This window comes from Haliaeetus leucocephalus, unplaced genomic scaffold (assembly GCF_000737465.1).
Source record: "Haliaeetus leucocephalus isolate CR32 unplaced genomic scaffold, Haliaeetus_leucocephalus-4.0 Scaffold0, whole genome shotgun sequence".
NCBI classification, from domain to species: Eukaryota; Metazoa; Chordata; class Aves; order Accipitriformes; family Accipitridae; genus Haliaeetus; species Haliaeetus leucocephalus.
In genome coordinates, this window is record NW_010972436.1 from 30,116,591 (window position 1) to 30,134,251 (window position 17,661).

Below are 17,661 nucleotides of genomic sequence, written 5' to 3' on the forward strand. Positions count from 1 at the left end.
GGAGGGGGGCGGGTGGTGGGGCTGGGGCCAGGCTGACGCTGCTCTTCCCCCAGATCCGGCGGCTGATCGGGGACTTTGGGGTGCCCATTGCCATCCTGGTGATGGTGCTGGTGGACTACAGCATCCAGGACACCTACACGCAGGTTAGCACCCAACCACTCACCCCGGGCAGGACCCCCCACTCCGCACCCTCCTGCGGGGCCATAGCCCACCCAGCCCCAGTCCCACTCGCCTGCCGCCATCCTGGCTGCAGGTCAGCGGCTCCCAGCACGTGTGGCACCGTCCGTCCCCGCCACGGCTGCCGCGGCGCTCGGCCGCCTCCGGCTCCTGGCATCTCACCTTTCCTCCCCCCGCTTTGCCAGGAGCCCTTTGAGTCTGGTTGCGGCGGGTCCCGGTGCCTCTGCAGCTCACCCTACGCCACTCCTCGCTCTGGGGGAGCTGTGCATGGGGGGGGGCAAAGCCAGTGCCCCCACCCCACCGTTTCTCATCCCCTCCTTGCAGAAGCTGAGCGTGCCCAGCGGGTTCTCGGTGACGGCCACAGACAAGCGGGGCTGGGTGATCAACCCCCTGGGCAAGAATAGCGACTTCCCCGTCTGGATGATGGTGGCCAGCGGCCTCCCCGCCATCCTCGTCTTCATCCTCATCTTCATGGAGACGCAGATCACCACGTGAGCGCAGCAGGGCAGGGCTGGGGGCCCAGCAGGGCAGCATGGGGCATGAGTGGGGCAGGGTGTGCCGTGCTGTGCTGAGGCATGTCAAGCTATGTTGTGCCGTGTCAAGCTGTGCCGTGCCATGCCATGCCATGCTGAGCTGTGCCAAGCTGTGCAGTGCCATGCTGTGCCAGGCTGAGCCATGCCAAGCTGTGCTGTGCCACCCTGAACTGTGCTGTGCCATGCTGAGCCATGCCAAGCTTTGCAGTGCCGTGCTGTGCCAAGCCCTGTCAAGCCATGCCGACGATCTGCCCTTGTGCCCAGGCTGATCATCAGCAAGAAGGAGCGGATGCTGCAGAAGGGCTCTGGGTTCCACCTTGACCTCCTGCTCATCGTGGCCATGGGCGGCTTCTTCGCGCTCTTCGGGCTGCCGTGGCTCGCTGCGGCCACGGTGCGCTCTGTCACGCATGCCAATGCCCTCACCGTCATGAGCAAGGCTGTGGCGCCCGGGGACAAGCCCAAAATCCAGGAGGTGAAGGAGCAGCGGGTCACGGGGCTGCTGGTGGCCGTGCTCGTCGGTAGGTCCTGCTCCTTCCCGTGTGGCCATGGGGGGGCTGGGCAGCCGTGGGGAGCTGTGGCGGCGCAGGGAGCAGCATGGGGAGGGGGGGCTGTGCCCACAAGAGCTGGCGTGCCCTGAGCTCTGGCCAAATTGGCGTGGCCATCCTGTCCCACGTGGGCATCAGCAAGTGTGGGAGGAGTGGGGCCAGGGGGCTGCTGTGAGCCCTGGCCGCAGCCAGGACTCTGGGTGCCCCCTCCCTGGGCACTGTGGCTGACTGCACTCTGGCCCAGGCTTGTCCATCGTCATCGGGGACCTACTGCGGCAGATCCCGCTGGCCGTGCTCTTCGGGATCTTCCTCTACATGGGTGTCACCTCCCTCAACGGCATCCAGTTCTACGAGCGCCTGCAGCTGCTGCTGATGCCCCCCAAGCACCATCCTGACGTCACCTACGTCAAAAAGGTCAGGGGGGTTCTTGGGGGGGCCGTAAGGGGTGGGACCCTTGTCTGGGCCAGCAGCCAGCCTGGGGCACCCTTGGGGTGGGGGCACCGGGGCGTCTGCGGGACAGACTCTGGCAAAGCCTCGTTTAGGGGGTCGGTGGGGGGACGGACAGGGCAGTTCCTCTGGGGCAGCCAGACTCTGGCAGGGCTGTGGGGCGCTGTGTCCCGGTGAGGGGGCACTGCTGGGGCCAGGCTGTGCCAGAGCGAGAGGGGGACGCAGGGGTCCGGCGCAATTGTGCCCCTGGCACTGACACCTGTCCCCACGCAGGTGCGCACACTGCGCATGCACCTCTTCACCGGGCTGCAGCTGGCGTGTCTGGCCGTGCTCTGGGCCGTCATGTCCACGGTGGCCTCCCTGGCCTTCCCCTTCATCCTCATCCTCACGGTGCCACTCCGCATGTGCCTGCTCAGCCGCATCTTCACCGACCGTGAGATGAAGTGTGTAAGTACCTGCTCTGCGGCCGGCAGCCAGCTGTGTCCCTCGTCCCCATGGGTGCTCGGGTCCGTGATGGCTGGACCCACGTGGGTGGGCGATGAGGGAGGGGGAGCCCCTCGCTGCCCACCCAGCCGCCATCTCCCCGCAGCTGGACGCAGACGAAGCCGAGCCCATCTTTGATGAGCGGGAAGGTGTGGACGAGTACAACGAAATGCCGATGCCGGTGTGACGACATGCCAGCCAGCAAACCACCCGCAGCTGCGGGGCCGGGCACGGCCGGGCCCCCCCTGCGCTGCCACCCTGCGCTGGGGACAGGGGCAGCGGCTGCGCAGCCGTGCCCAGCCAGGGACAGGCACCCCACGGTCCCCGTGCCTTTGGGGAGACACCTGCCAAAGAGACGCTGGCCCGCAGCCTCGCCCCGCCGGGGACCCCCACACACCTCTCCCACACGGTACAGGGCTGGGCCGTGCCTTTGGTCCCCCTCGGGCACATCCTGACCACGCCACGGGGCAGAGCCCCCCTGTCACCCCCCAGCAGAGCTGCAGGCCCTGGCCCTGCCCCAGCCCCAACCCTGGGCTCTTGCCAGACAATCAGGTGTTGCCTAAATCCCACCGTGTTTTATTTAACAGTAATTTAAATGGCAATAAACAGCTTTATAACAAGCACGCCGGGCTGAGGGGCACAGAGGCGGTTGAGGCTAAAGGCGCTGCGGGGGGGGTGAGCCCCATGCACCCCTGCCCGCGCCACGGCAGGGCTGCAGGCAGCAGCATCCTGTGCACTGCCAGGGCCCGGTGCTGGCCCTGCTGCCGCTGAGGGGGGGGCCGTACCTGCCTGTCACCCCCAGGGCAGACAGCTAGGGGGCTGTGCCCTGGGCTGCCAGGGTGGGGGCACAGGGGGTGGCCTTGTGCTGGGCCCAGCCCGGACAGGGGCTGTGGGTCAGCCGCTGCCTTGTACTAATAAACAGAATGGACTTTGCACACTTTTCACCAGTTTTATTGTAAAGTTAACCCCCACTTCCCAAGCACCCCCCTCCTCCCGGCCCGGGGAGCAGCCCCTGTGCAAACAGCCGGCCCTTCCCAACCCACTCCCTGCCCTGTGCGGGGTCTGCCACAGCCCCTCCAGACCCTGCAGGAGCCCGTAGGTGGGGGCCAGGCCCAGCCCTCCTTCCCAGCAGCAGTGTTGGGGACACAGGGACAAACCCCCAGTACCGCCAGGAGGCCAGGCCAGGCACCCCTGCAGCAACTCCTGCAGACAGGGCTGGGGTGGCAGGGCCCGGGGCGGGGGGCCACCAGTGCCCCCCCCCCCCCCCCAGCACCCAAACACTCCCCTACGCACCAGTCAAGTCACACCCCTTCCCTCCCCACTAACAGCAATAAATAATCTCACACTACCCCAGCCCCACATCAAGGAGCAGGTGCCCACAGCCTGGCCCTGTATCCCCCTGGGATGGGGGGCAGCTCCATCTCCCCCCTCCCCAGGGGCAAGGCGCTGGCAGCACCCACCTGCGCCCTCCCCACTCTGCCCCCTCCCCGCCCAGGGCCCGGGACTCGGGGCATCCGTCCCTCAGAAGCGCAGCTCCCTCAGCTTCTGCCGCAGGTAGTGCTTGGCCTCCTCGATGCCACTCACCTTCTCCAGCTCCGTGTAGGGCAGCTGAAAGGGGACGGGGAGAAACTGTCAGAGCAGCTCCACCAACAGCACCCAGCCCGAGGCTGCCCAGGACGGCCATCCATGGTGGCAGGGGGGAAGAACTAGGACTTGGGACCCTTCCCAGGGGGAAGGAGGACAGTGCTATTCCTTCTGAGGGGAGGGCAGGCACAGGAGGAGCAGACAAGCCCCAGCTCCGTGTCCCACCGACCCCTCCCTGCCTCCTGGGGAGGGGGGGGCACAAGTCCCCAGGCGCCCATCCGCACTGCCTCTGCCCTCCCAGCGCTTCACCCCTGAACCTGGCTGCCCACTGCCAATGGCGGAGAGCACCCACAAGCAGCCCCGTCCCCCATCCCCACCGTGAACGGGACGACTCCAGCACGCACACGGGGAGGACACACAGTGCTGCAGGACCGGGGGAGCTCTCAAGCCTCATTCCAACCTTGAACCCCAGTCGCCAACCACCAGGGAGGGATGAAGAGCAAAACCCAACCGCCCTGCCAGCGCACAGCGTTGGGGAGCCCAAGGCTCGTTAGTCACCCCTCAGCAGCCTCCCAGCAGAAAGGCTGCAGGAGTGGGCCGAGCCCAGGTAACAGTTTCTTCCCCGACACAGTATTTTAACCACGGTCTGCTAAGGAAAGAAGGCACTGGGACTTAAAAAAACAGAAACAGGCCTCCCTTTGCCTACCGGAGCTGGTACGGGGTGCCAAGGGGGAGTGGAGACCCCACCAGGAAAGCTGAACAGTCTGCGGAGCCAGGAGTGCTCTCTGCCCCCGAACAGCAAATACCACCTGGAGCTAAACACCCCGCTGAAGGGCCACAGGCCCTAGGCCACCCTGACCGCGAGACAGATGCACCCACGCATGTCAGAGCTCAGGTGGGCCTGGGCCCTTGCCCTGTCCCTCCCCTTGGTACCAGTCACTGTCTGGGGACAACCCAGCAGGCACTTTTCTAAAAACACCTGATCCCTAAAAACAGTCATTCACAGCTCAAGGCCCTGCTGCTCAGGGCTTGTCACCTTGCAGTGACAGCCCCTGCTGCAGCCTGCATGCAGGGCTGTGCAGACACACGCCCGTCCCTGCACTAGGCTGGAAGCACCAAGGGAATCGAGCAAACCTGCACTGCAGCAGCCGTGTGGGAAGGGATCCGCAGGGACAAGAACAGGAGGCTCCAGCTACCACCAGTGTTCCCTCCACATGGGTATCAGCGACTGGGGGCCAAAACTTGTTGGGCTGGCTGAAAGCTCTGCTGGTCCAACATCCCTGAAGGCACCACCAGTGCCCGTGGAGCAGGATGAAGGGTAACCGTGACCCACGCTCCAGCCCTGTCTGGCAGCACAGGAGACAGCTAAAGGCATTACACTGCGGCAACACGACCTGTGCGCTCACCCCAGCCACAGTCCAGCCCTTGGTGCATTTTGCTACTCAGGCATGAGAGGAGTCCTGTCCCATCACTCCTGGGAATATGGAAGTACAATAAACTCTCCCTCGGGCTTGGAGATCCTGCTAAGAGAGGCAGTGACACAGGGCTGGAGCTACGCAGGGAAGTTTTTCAGCGAGAACTTCAGCTGCCCTTTCCAGCCCTCGGAGCTGAGCAGACGAGCTCTGCACCTGAAGAGCGGCAGCTCTAGCTGCACCACAACCTGCTCCAAGAGACAGTACCTGGGACACGGCAAGGGGGAAAGCATCCCTCTGTGGGGAAGTGACACACCACTCAGCTCCGTGCCACTAATCTGGCCCTCCACCCTTCATGGATACCAGGAGACCCAAGGGGCTGCATTTGTGAAGACACGTCCTCAGACCAGGGCTGGAGCCTGGCCTCTGGAGGAGCCGGCATGGAGCCAAGTCTGCAGGAGAGCTGTCGGTCAGGAAGCGCTCCATGCATGGCAAGGGGGTGGTCTCTTATACCAGAAGCATCCAAGGCTGCTTGGAGAGGCCACTGCCATCCGTCAGGAGTTGCAGATCATGAGAACATACGATTTTGCCTGCAAAGGAGGAAGCTTTTTCTCACCAGCTCATTGAGAAAGAGGGCTAACAGTAGGCATCGTAAAGGAACAAGGTGGGAAAACTTGGCAGAGATGACACAGGGACTCCCTGGTAAGCTAGATCCTGACATGGGTGCTACACAGGGTCCAGGACCTGTTTGCAACCATCACAGATGAGCAAGTGGGACAGGAAACACAGACAAACTGCATGCTGCCCCCAGGACAGTGAACAGGCTGCAGACAGGCACTGTTCTCCAATAGTTTCACACAGGCCAGGGGTGAAGAAGGTTACTAACTCTCTGGGGAGAAGGAACCAAGCCCTCTGGCTGCAGTGGGTTTGAATCAAAGATTTCTGGCAGCTCTGGTATGGAGCCACCTCCTTCCACTGCTTCATGCTCCATTCCTCACTGCCTGGCTCTGCAGGGTCTGCCTCCCCAGTGGGCTTGCCCTTCTGACACTACGGAAGGATCAACAGCACAGAAAGCTCCTTCAACCAAACAGGCTGGAAGTGAGTAGTGCCAGAGCCAGGACATGGTTTGTGGGAACATCAAATCTGGCCATTATTCAGAGCAGGATCCTGGGAAGGAAGGAGTGCGTCTTCACTCAGAAACTTCTGAGGGAAAAGAGCTGGCTGTCAATAAAAGGTCAGGACCACCAGGGAAAAGAGCATCTACCTTGGAAACGGCTGAGACCCAGACCATCTGTGGGCAGAGCAGAAGATCTGAGGTGGGTGACCCTGCAACAGCAATCTCACCACCCACCAGAAGGGTGGAAGCAACACACGGGTCCAACTGGAGGACAGAGGCAAGGAAGGGTGCAAGTACCAGACCTGGCGATGTCCTCTGCAGTCACCACGGGCAGCCCCTGCTCGCTGTGCCACAGAAGGAGCAGGCTCTCTCAGAAGGAAGCCCTGTTCAGAGGCACTGACAAATCCACACCTGCTGCTGCTACAGATCAATGGCATCTGAGGAGGAGCACGGCCCTGGCACAGTCACACAGACATAACCCAGACAGCTTAGCAGTTTGCCAGGCACAACGGGCAGTCCAGTACCGACTGAACAGACATACGGCAATGCAACAGCCAACAAGAGAAGGCCTTAAATTAACTATAAGGAGGGCTGAACTGCCAGGCTCAAAGAGCTGCGAACAGAGGCATGATATCCAGCTGGACCAAGTCACAAGCCACATACCCCAGGAGTCAGTACAGGGGCCAACGCCGTTTAGCATCCTCATTAGTGACCTGGACAGTGGGACAGAGCACACCCCCAGCAAGGCTGCAGACAGTATGAAATGTGGAGCAGTGGCTGACACACCAGACTGTTGTGCTGCCATTCAGAAGGACCTAAACAGGCTGGAGAAATGGCCCCCGGGCAGGGAAGGCGCAAGTCCTGAGCCTAGGGAGGAATAACCCCATGCACCAGGACAGGCTGGGGCCAACAGGCTGGAAAGTGGCTTTGCAGAAGAGGGACTAAGGGTCCTGGCAGACAAGTTGAACACCGGCCAGCAGTGCTCCCTTGCAGCAAAGGAGGCCAACAGCATCCCGGGCTGCCTTAGGAAGAGCACGGCAAGCAGGTCGAGGGAGCCGATCCTTCTCTGCTACTCAGCACTGGTGAGACACGCGTGGACCATCCAGTGCTGGGCTCCCCAGAACAAGACATGGACATACTGGAGCATGTCCAGTGCAGGGCCACAAGGATGATTACAGGACTAAAGCATGTGATATGTGAGCAGAGGTTGACGGAGCTGGAGAAGAAAAGGATTGGGACATCTTATCTACATATACAAATACCTGATGGGAGGTTGTAAATAAGACAGAACCAGACTCTTAGCAGTGCCCAGTAACAGAGAGCGAGGCAGTGAGCACAAACCTAAAATACTGGAAATACCATTTAAACTTAGGAAAAGACTACACACACACCCCCCACCTGCCCAAACACAAGAAAAACCTCTTTCACTGTGAGGGTACCCAGAAAGCAACCTATCTATGAGACATTCAAAACTTGACTGGACGTGGAACTGAGCAACCAGCTCTAGCTGAGCTGGGGTTGGACTGGATGATCTCCAGAAGCGCCTGCCAACCTCAACTACTCTGTGATTCTGTAAATGTGTCAGAAGAAGATGAAATGAATCTCAAACAAGAAGAGCAAGAACAACAATCGAGCTCTGAAGCAGCTTCAACTGAGGAAGAAGCTGAATTGCCTGGGGCTCTTCGTCTCAGAGGGGTGGCCAAAGGGATGTGACCTCTGGAACCACAAGCATAGAAGAAGGTAACCGCAGAGCTGCTCTTCACTCCCTCACGGTACCAGACCCAGCAGCACTACATCGGCTGACCAGACAGCAGGTTTAAAACAAACAGAGCTTGTTGCAGGTAGTACTGCCTGAAGCTTGTTGGCACTCGATGCTGTGGGTGTGGAAGAAAGAACAGGCTCAAAGAGGAATAAAACGCTCATGGAGAAGAGGTCCATCGGGGCGATTAAACACAGCTGTTCCAGACACATGCTCCGGTGCAGGAGTCCTTGGACTATCCATGATCCACTTCCAACTCATTTTCTAATGATCTGCCACTGTCTGCTGCTGGAGAGGGAATAGAGGGGATGGGACCAGAGTGCCTGGCACCCAAAGGGAGCTAACCGCACTAGCAGCTGCACGACTATCAGGCACACTGAGCAGCGGGGAAGAGCTCCTGCGACCTCGGTCGTGCGGGTCCTGACACCTAACTGCATGCTGCTGGACAGAGCACCTGATCCTGTGCACACTGGGAACAAGAGCACACTCTTGCTTGCCCGCACCCCTGCCCATTCCACCTTGCTCCTCAAAGATCCTGTCAGGCTGCTGGTCAGCAGCCTCAGCCTCCCACAGCAGCCCTGACTCGCACCAGGGGTGCAGCCCCAAGCAGTAACAGTTACCAGAGCCAGTTTGAGACAGGGCACAGACCCCCCAGCTGAGCCAAGTGCAGGGTGAGCACAGTCCCTGGCTGCTGTGGGTGCGCTGAGCAGAGGGCAGGCAGGCGAGGGCAGCCCTCGACTCTCAGACATGGTGACACAAAGCTGGGAGTGGAGGCAGCTGTGCCAAGTGCCCTCCTCAGCTGAGGGCATCCCGGAGCCCAGACACGCAGCAAGAGCCTGTGGCACCGGCCTCAAGCCCAGCAGCAGGCACTGGGGAGCCCTCCTCCTCCGCACAACAAAGCTGCTCAGCCCCACTACTGTCTGGGGACACAGCCGGCCCTGGGCAGCCCGTCCTAAACACCAGCACAAGGGACACCCAGGGCGCACTGCACAGGAGAGCTGGTCCTGCTCCACAGCTCTGCAATTTGGGATCTCCAAGGAAATACCACAACTCGAGTCACAGGACCGACAAAGCTATGCATAAACAAAGGGCTTCTGAACTATGTACGTTGCAAATTATGAAATTAGGAGGAGCTTTGTGTTGGCATGCTGCGCTATCAGTAGCAGGGGAGGTAAGAAGCTTTAAAAAATGGCTACGGGACTGCTTGGTAGATCTGTGACTGTAATTCAGGTGACCTCTGCAGTGGAGAAGTAAACAGAATAAAAGGCCTGCATTTCTGAGTTGTTTTCCTCACAAAGATCTATCCTCAAGCTAAAAATCACGCCACAAATAGTCTTGTAGAAGCTGCACACCTTAAAACAACATCTGAAGTTTCCAAAGAACTCAGAAGACAATTGCAAAGGCAGTGGTGAAGCCTCAAGGGCTTCTCCATTCACAGCTCTCACCACAGACCAGCCAGAGGCTGCAACCAAAGAGGCCAGGGCTCCAAAACAGGCACCGAAGGGAGGCTTGCCTCGCCTCGCCTCCACCCACAGCGGCAAGAGGCACGCTGCAGAACTGACAGCCGAGATGGCAGCGCCGGGTATCAGGCTGAGCTACGTCCCCACTTGATTTCCACCCCGAGGCCCCACAGCCGACACCATGACTGCAGATGTGTTTGCCAGGCCCAGGCTGAGCCAGCTTCCCCTTCTCCCCTCCCTGCCCAGCGCACCCGGGTCTTGGGCTCCAGGCAGCAGACCCACAGGATGGAATTCCTGCCGGACCAGCAGACGCAAACAGGAGGGTCCATCCCCTCGCCCATGCCGTGCTTTCCACTGTGGCACTGGGGCTGGCATTGTCTGCCAGCCACCTGGAAAATGTCTCAGGGTGGGGTGGAGGAGGGCAAAAAGGAGCCATGAGGATGAGTCACCGCTTCCTCTCACAAGCGGCAAGCCTGGAAGGACGGCTCCCATCAGGAGCGTTTACAGTGGGGACGCCGGCTCTCCAGCCCACAGCCTGTCACCCATCTCACTGCACAGCCACCAGCGGTTTCTGCCCGGGGGCAGGAGGGGAAGGGGGCAGCCCCCAGCTTACCTGAACCAGACAGTAGCCCAGCAGTCGCAAGTGCCTGTCCCTCATGGCTCGCGAGCCCACCAGTATGTCGGAGTTCTGGCAGTAATGCCATTTGTCGTTGACCGACAGCACCACCCTGCAGAGGACAGAGCAGGGGGAGGAGGGCAGCGTTATCCCACGCCACAGACCCTGCAGGCAGGACGGGCAGCAGCGTCGCCCGCGCCTGGTCCCCAGAACAGCGGCGGATGAAGGGCAGCACCCCCACCCACCCCGCGCCCAGCTCTGGTGGCAGGGGCAGCCGTACCCGGGCCGGGACGTGCTGCACCCCGGGGCCTGGGGGGCTCTCCGCAGCGCAGCCTGGGCTGCCGCCACGCACCTGGCAACACAGGGCAGGAGGGGGCCAGGGCCGACTGCCGGGGAGGGCAGGAGCTGAAGGCAGTGCCCAGGGCAGCTGTCCTGCCGGGAGGGAGTGGGGACGCGGACCGGCTCTGCTCGGTACCTCTGAATCTCTTCGGCTCCCTGCGGTCCATCACCCGGCCCTCTCTTGGGGCTGGGCCGGCACGGAGAGGGCGGAGGGCAGGCATCCTCACTGGGGGGTGGGCTCCTTTCCTCCGGTTCCTCCTGGGCCTGCTCCCCTTGGAAGCAGTTGTGATCGTGCCCAGGGCACCCAGCGGTAGTCTCCTCCTCCTCCTCCAGAATCTTGCCGATGGGGAACTGGAAGAGGGTGGCTGTGGAGGTGCCCCTGGGGGAGCAGTCAGGGGTGCCAGCCGGCTGTGCGGAGAGGCACTCGGAAGGGCTGCTTAATGTGGAGCTGCCTTGGCTCTCCAGGGAAGACTCTTTGCTCAGGCCACAGTAATAGTCCGAGGAGGGCTGGTAGCAGGGGCCCCCTGGGGCAGGGCAAAGTGTGGGCAGGAACCGCCCAGCCAGGTTGCTCTCCCGGGAGCCCGGGGGGCTGCTTGGCGTCTCTGGAGCAAACGGGGCAAAGTCCTGCAAGTCCGAGGTGAGGGCCAGGACGGTCGAGCGCAAGGAAATGGCGGCAGGGGACGTTGTAGTGTGGGCAGGGGGAGCCTTGGAAGCCGCAGGAACACGGGAGAGAGGCAGCACAGTGCCCGAGCGGTTAATCCACAGCAAGAAGTCTGTGGAGAGAGAACATGGATCAGAACCAGGCCTCGAGACCGCCTTATTGATGGGACATGGGCTTGGGGACCCTGCGTGCCCCAGGCTGGGAGACTGTGCCAGCCAGCCCAGCAGACAGGAGCACAGAGGGAACCCCCGGCTGCACTGGCCCAGCTGAGCCCTCCTGCAGCAGGGGTGGCTCAGGGAGCCTCATCCCAAAGCGCTGGGGGAAGGCAGCATCATGGGGAAGGTGGTGACAAAGCAGCCAAACCTAGTTCTGCCCTGAATAACCTCCCACCCTCAGGCCTCTCCCAAGCACCCAGGCAGCCGCAGGGCTTCTGCTGCACCCACAGCCCCCCAAATCCCGACCGCCAGCCCCCTCTCTGGAGCCACAGTCCTACTCCAAAGTGGGGCGCCCAGCCAGACTACCTGTGCAGTATCCTGGGGGCAGCACCTCGTCCTGCCGATAGCACTCTTCTCCCACCAGCTGCCGCAGGGCCTCGGCCACCAGCCCCTTGTAACTGAGGGGAAAAAGAAGAGTCAGAGAATGCACTAGGGAGGGCCACCAGCCTGCCCACTCAAGCACTGCCAACCCACGTTCTCTGAGCATATCTGCGCAGAGATGTGAAGGCCCCTGGGAGCAAGGAGAGCCTTTAGCTTTGGGCTCTGCTGTTCAGCAGCAAGGAGGGGACATGCTTCAGCTCATTCAGCAGAAAAGCTCCTCCCAATATCGCTACAACAACAGCATGCTCTTCTTCACAGAAAAGGTTGTCAAGCACTGGACCAGGGTGCCCAGGGAAGGGGTTGAGTCACCATCCGTGAAGGTATTTAGAAGCTGTGTAGATGTGGCACTCAGGGACATGGTTTAGTGGTGGACTTGGCAGTGTTAGGTTTACGGTTGGACTTGATGATCTTAAGGGTCTTTTCCAACCTCAATGGTTCTATGATTCTATATTGCTCTACAGGCTTCGGAGCTCACATACTGGCTTTTACCCCGGCACCATCCTCCAGCTGGGATCTTGCCAGAACAAGGCCACAGACCCCATATTGCAAGTGATGCCGCACTGTCCACCTGCAAGGGATAAGCAGTGGGGTGCCCAGCACACCGTGCTCCCAGCCGTGCTCTTCGCCCGCCAGGGCAGCCCTCCCCTCCCTGGCACACCGCCTGCCCCCACCACTGACCTGTACTTTCTGTTGGCCTCATCAGCCGTCAGGGCATGCTCGAACATGAGGACGCGGTAGCGCGGGTCGAGGCGCGGGCCGCTGTAATCGTGGAACTCCAGCTCCACCGCCGCGTCCAGCAGCGAGAGGTAGCGGCGCACAATCAGCGCGTAGGGGCTGCCTGCAGGGAGAGGACAGCTGGCTAGACATCGCCTGGCAGCCCCTCCTCACCCAGCCACACTCCTGGGGGGGGCTGACTGCCAGTGAGGTGGTTCTGCACTCCCAGGGGGAGTCTGTTCTGCCCTATGCTTTCAAAATCCACCTCCACCCCAGCCCTGAGCTTTAACAGCTGGGTTTACCCTGGAAAAGGCCCGACTTACTCATAACATTGGTGATAAAGGCTGGGGAGAAGACTTGGTGCAGGACGGACTGGGGGAAATGGCTAAGCTGAAACATGGACATGAGGATGTTGACAGTCGCCAGGGGTGAGCTGCCAGCTTTCTGCTCCAGGATGGCTTCCAGCTTGGGGAAGAGCTCGCTGTGGTTGGATGGGCGGTAATTCATGCGGCTGAAGGGAAACACCAGCTTCTGGATCACCTGCAGGCAGGAGGAGAGGGAGTCGGGATGAAGGACAGGTCAGGCCCCGGCCTGCCCAGAGCCGGCAACCCATAAGGATCAGGGCACATCCTGGTCAGTCCCCAGTGAGATGCCCCAGCCTGATGGCAGAGAAGGGACACGGTTCCCCCCAGCACCAGGACAGCCCCAGAGCCAGCCCCAAGCATCCCCTGGCAGACTGGGGAGAACACTCACCTTGCTGTCAAGCTGCTCCCCACGCTTCAGGAGAAAGTTTGCGATGGTATCAAGCAGCCGTGGCTCACGCAGCCGGTGCCGGGCCACATACTTGGCAATGAGGGCCATGGTGTAGGGGGTAAGGTTCTCTGCCTTCCTGGGGAGCCACTCTGCACAGAGCAAACCACAGCAGGGTATCCGTCAGAGAGGCCTGGCTCTGTCCGAACTGCAGCTCTCCAGAAGCCACTACAGCCTGGGCAGGAAAGGCAGTGCAGGCAGGTAGGAGATAACAAGACCTGGGCAGCAGAGCCTTATCTCCTGAAACCCAGAAGGCTTCCAGAAACCATCAAGTTATATGGTTTGTGAGAGACTGGGGCAGATGCCCGTCCCATGCACCCAGAAGGCACAGCTGGAGCGCAGCTGGAACGTGCACAGAATGGGGGCCCTTCTGTCAAAACCCCAGCAAAACCAGCCTGCTCCCAGTTTTGAGGTAAGGTAGGCTCACAGCCCCTGGAAGGGCTAGGCTGGGAAGGCAGTGACAGGGTGGCCATAATGCAGAGCATCTCCTGCTCCAGCCTCACTGCTGCAGGCCCTGCTGCTCAACAAGGCCCCAGCTGGTGCTGTCACAAACCCAGATGTCCTCTGGGACCAGGAAAGGAGGCTCCAAGGCTGCCAAGTGCATGGACAGAGCCCAGCGCACCCCGCACCGGGGAAGAGGCTCACACAGTGGGCAAGGCTGGGACCCTGCCTGGGCAGACCCTGCCCTCACCTGCCATACTGCGGATGAATCGCTCTTGGCGGTTCTCGTAGAAGAGCTGAGAGCTGAAGATGGCCTCCAGGGCCTTGTTGTTCGCCTCCTGGGCGCACAGAGCCAGCATCTCGTCCAAAAGGGCCAGCTCATGCTCCCGCATGGCACTCACTTGCCCCAGCGTGTGCCTGACGAGGCGCAGGATCTTGCGGTTGTTGATCAGCTGCTGGTCGGAGGCCGGGTGTCCCTGCAGCGCCTGAGCCCGCAGTCGGTAGTAGGAGAGGAGGAGGAAGAGGGTCTGGGGGTGACGCTCCTTCTCCAGGTGCCGCTCCAAACTGCTGAGGCAAGACTCAACCAGGGGGTGTGGGCTGGACGGATGGAGCCTCATCACGCTGCTGAAGACCATGGAGACGTCCTTCTGGTTGAAGCGGCCCAGGCGGCTCCGGGATTCATCCTCCAGCACTCGCACCAGCGGTGATTCCCCTGGCAGGCCTGCAACAGAGAAGGGATTAGGGATGCCCGGATCCCACCTCTCATCTTCACTAGGCACAACTGTCCTCATAAGCTCAGGCATGAGGCTACAGCCAGAGAACAACAGCTCTGCCGCACTGGTGATCAAACCGAAGAGGACCAGTTTGGCAAAGCCTGACCAGGAACATCAGTGCATCTGCACCCAGAGAAAGTCATGTGGAGCTGTTGGATTATTCCCACTCACTCCACCAAAATGGAAGTCCTTTAGCTCATCCACAAAAGCAAGGTTTATTTCTTAAAACTCAAAATTCTTATGGACAAATGATACACCTCACAAAGTACTTTAAAAAAGTTTTGGTTAGAAAATAAATAAGACATCAACACATTACCAAACTAAAACTGTCCATGTATGACAGGAACTAATCCTTTCACATTTCTAATCCTCTCCAATTTTCTAGTTTAGCTTTAGTCTTTCAAACTCGGCTCCTGGGGAAAATACTTTCCTCCAACTCTGGACGTATTATTCAACCATGGAAAGACAAGAGGCCAGGCGCACAGTGCAGTTACGAAAAAAGGCAAAGGCCATCCCTCGTGTGTCAGGAGAGATATTTTCAGGAGATGCATGAAGCATTAGGCACTGTATGAGGCCCTGGCAGCCCACTGGTCTCCTAAGCCAGCTGACAAGATTTCAATTTTCAAAAGGGCTTTAAAGCAACTAAGGCAGCATGGGGTAAGCTGCTGCGTTTTATCATTAATCAAAAATGAGTCAGAAGGTGGAAAGTGAAGAATTGGTCTGAGCAGTTGCTTTGTTCCTTAAAAAAGGCCTCAAAAAGGCGGGTTAGCATTTTTATTAATGAGCGGCTGAGCGTGGTGAGCAGGGAAGGGCGACTGACGGAGAACAAAGTGTGGGTCAAAACCAGAGCAGGCCGGGGGGAGCCCAGCTGAGGGGAGAGGCGCCTGGCAGCCCAGAGTTCAGTGTCAACAAACACAAGGCGCCATGAGACAGAGGGGGGAAGAGCAGAAACTTCTCCCCTCCCCCCTTCAGCGGGATCTAGAGTTACTGCATCAACCCACGGCCGGCACCGGGCGTCTCCGTACACGGCTCAGCCGAGGCCTCAGCCCAGCGTGCAGCTGCGGTGGAATAAAAAAAGCAAACAGAATGGCAGGAGACGTGCGCGCGGGACAGAGGAGCGCAGGGCTGGCAGGAACCACTGGGGTGGGGAGGGCAGGCACCTGCTGCCGCATGCAACAGCCAAACCTGATCCCTTTCCTCGCAGGTGGGAGAATCTGCAGGGCCCTTGAGGGCCCTCAGCCCAGCAAAGGGGGAGCCCCCCAGGGCATGGCCTGCCGGCCGGCCCAAATACTACTGCTGCTGCACAGGAATCCAAACCAGCTTGACCCTCTTCTGAGTATTAAACCCATGATGACACAGGGCTCGTGGCTTGCGAAGGGTTTAGCCGAGGTCTCGCGTCTTGCGCTTCCACAGATGCTTGACGATTTTCAGGGACTGGAACAAAACTCAAGGAGCTGCTTATCCCGCATCCTGCCAGGTGGTGCTGGCCACCACTTCAGCTGCCCTTCGGGCCAGCGTGCTGGGTGCTCCAGCCAGCTGATCCCCCCTGTAGCAGTCAGTCCACCTGATTCCCTTCCTGCTGCGTACCCCAAGCAGAGCCTCCTCCTTCGAAGGGCACAGTTCCATCTGCCACAAAGGCACCATCACACATAAATCCACACACAAACTCAGACACTGGCGCCTGTTCTGGTACGTCCTTCCTCCTTCCACGGCAGCTAGACCAGCAAGCTCTCCTTTTACCTCACAAACCCAAGCACCAGCCTGTGTCCCACTGCCCTGCCCGCCTCCCCTGTCCTCCACCGGTGACCCCACGCAGGCAGATGCCGGCAGCCCGGGACACTCACCCAGCGCAGCAGCAGCGTACAGGCAGTTGACAATGCTGAAGTTATCAAACTTGGAGCAGCCGCTGATGATGGCCTGACAGAGAGTCTGAAACTCTGGCTGCTCCAGCATCTGGCCAGGCCCGCGGCTCTCCCCGTTCACCGTGGCCTGGCCCTGCTGCTGCTGCTGCAAGAGCTGGCCCAGCTTGTGCAGGGCGATGGGGTAGTGGCTGGCGGACACCTTGCTGGGGTTCTGCGTGACCCACCGCAGCACTTCCCCCACGCTGCGCGAGCGCTCTATCAGACGCTTCATTGTGAAGAAGGTGTCATAACTCATCTTCTCGTGGATGAAGTTCCAGCTCTTCCTCTTGCCATGGCCTCGAGTCCTGTAGGCATCCGGGGGAAAGGTGTGCAGCAGCCCATGGCCGTAGGGGTCCAGGGGGAGCAGCACAGCCCGCTGCTTCGCTTTGCCTGCACAGTAGCAGGCAGGATACATCCCGGCCCCGCTCCTGTCACCAGCAGCCAGGCCCTGCAGGACTCCCGGCCGCACGCTCTCCCGGGTCAGAGCACGGAGCCATGGCAGCAGGCGCAGCATGGCGAGGGCAGCGCGGCTCGAGAGGCTTCGGAGAACCGGGAGACCCTGGGGACAAGAGGGGGGTGAGGGGGGCAGCAAGCTCGTGCCTTTGGGACAGCTAGAGCCAGCGAGGGATGTGAGGAGCCGACGTCGGGAACCCCCCCCCCAGCACGGACCTGCCCCAGTGCAGGGGTACCTGCCCCACACAGCCCCCTGTTCGGAGGTCCCCCTGCCAACAGGGACCCCCTCGGTACCGTGACCCCCGCCCTGTACGGGCTGTCCGGCCCGAGGTCCCCCGGCCCACACGAGCCCCGTTGTCCCGGGACACCCGGCCTGCACAGGCGTCCCCAGCCTGATGTCCCCTGGCCCACACGGCCCCCTCCCCTCTCCCAGCCCCCCCGGCTCGCAGATCCCCCTTCTCCCAGGACGGCCGGCACAGACAGATCCCCCGTCCGGTACCGGGACCCCTACGGCCGCCCCGATCTTCCCCTCCCCCACCACCGAGACCCCCGGGCCGGGCTGGGCCGCACCGGGACCGCGACACCCGTCCCACCCAGGCCCCCATCCCCACCCCTCCGGCCTAGACGGGCCCCGCGTTGCCCGGCCCGCACCCCACCCCTCGTCCCACCGGTCCCGGTGCCGGTCCCGGCCCTACATGGCGCTCGCGGCCGCGCTGGGACCCGCCGCCGCCCCGGCCGCTCAGCACCGCCCGGACACCGAGTCCGCCATCTTCCCGACAGCCCCCGCAGGGCCGAAGGAGGCCGAGGCCGCGGCCCCGCCCCCCTCCCCGCACGGCCCAC

At 61.1% G+C, this 17,661-nt stretch overlaps 2 protein-coding genes across 2 annotated transcripts in view; one reads left to right on the top strand and one right to left on the bottom strand.

Annotated features, from left to right (window-relative positions):
* SLC4A2 (solute carrier family 4 (anion exchanger), member 2) overlaps positions 1-2,372 on the top strand; it is a 17,384-nt gene extending 15,012 nt beyond the window's left edge. The window contains exons 18-23 of the mRNA XM_010562158.1: positions 54-143; positions 502-668; positions 975-1,228; positions 1,500-1,669; positions 1,976-2,149; positions 2,292-2,372. Of these exons, the coding sequence (XP_010560460.1) occupies positions 54-143; positions 502-668; positions 975-1,228; positions 1,500-1,669; positions 1,976-2,149; positions 2,292-2,372 (936 nt within the window). The remainder of the gene's footprint in view (positions 1-53; positions 144-501; positions 669-974; positions 1,229-1,499; positions 1,670-1,975; positions 2,150-2,291) is intronic.
* Positions 2,373-3,528: 1,156 nt separating this feature from the next.
* Positions 3,529-17,582, bottom strand: FASTK (Fas-activated serine/threonine kinase). Its single transcript, XM_010562168.1, has 10 exons — positions 17,517-17,582; positions 16,312-16,927; positions 13,945-14,415; positions 13,197-13,345; positions 12,767-12,983; positions 12,408-12,567; positions 11,655-11,746; positions 10,609-11,245; positions 10,131-10,245; positions 3,529-3,793 (listed from the first exon to the last, which is right to left on the bottom strand). Exons 2-10 carry the CDS (start codon positions 16,880-16,882, stop codon positions 3,707-3,709), a joined length of 2,499 nt encoding a protein of 832 aa, XP_010560470.1. The 5' UTR covers positions 16,883-16,927; positions 17,517-17,582; the 3' UTR covers positions 3,529-3,706.
* Between the last annotated feature and the right edge of the window lie 79 nt (positions 17,583-17,661).

Coding starts and splice junctions, on each gene's coding strand:
- FASTK (XM_010562168.1), bottom strand. CDS start 16,882: ATGCTGCGCCTGCTGCCATGGCTCCGTGCTCTGACCCGGGAGAGCGTG. Junction 14,416..16,311: donor GTACGCTGCTGCTGCGCTGG/GTGAGTGTCCCG, acceptor TCTCTGTTGCAG/GCCTGCCAGGGGAATCACCG. Junction 11,246..11,654: donor GCCCCCAGGATACTGCACAG/GTAGTCTGGCTG, acceptor CTCTCTCCACAG/ACTTCTTGCTGTGGATTAAC.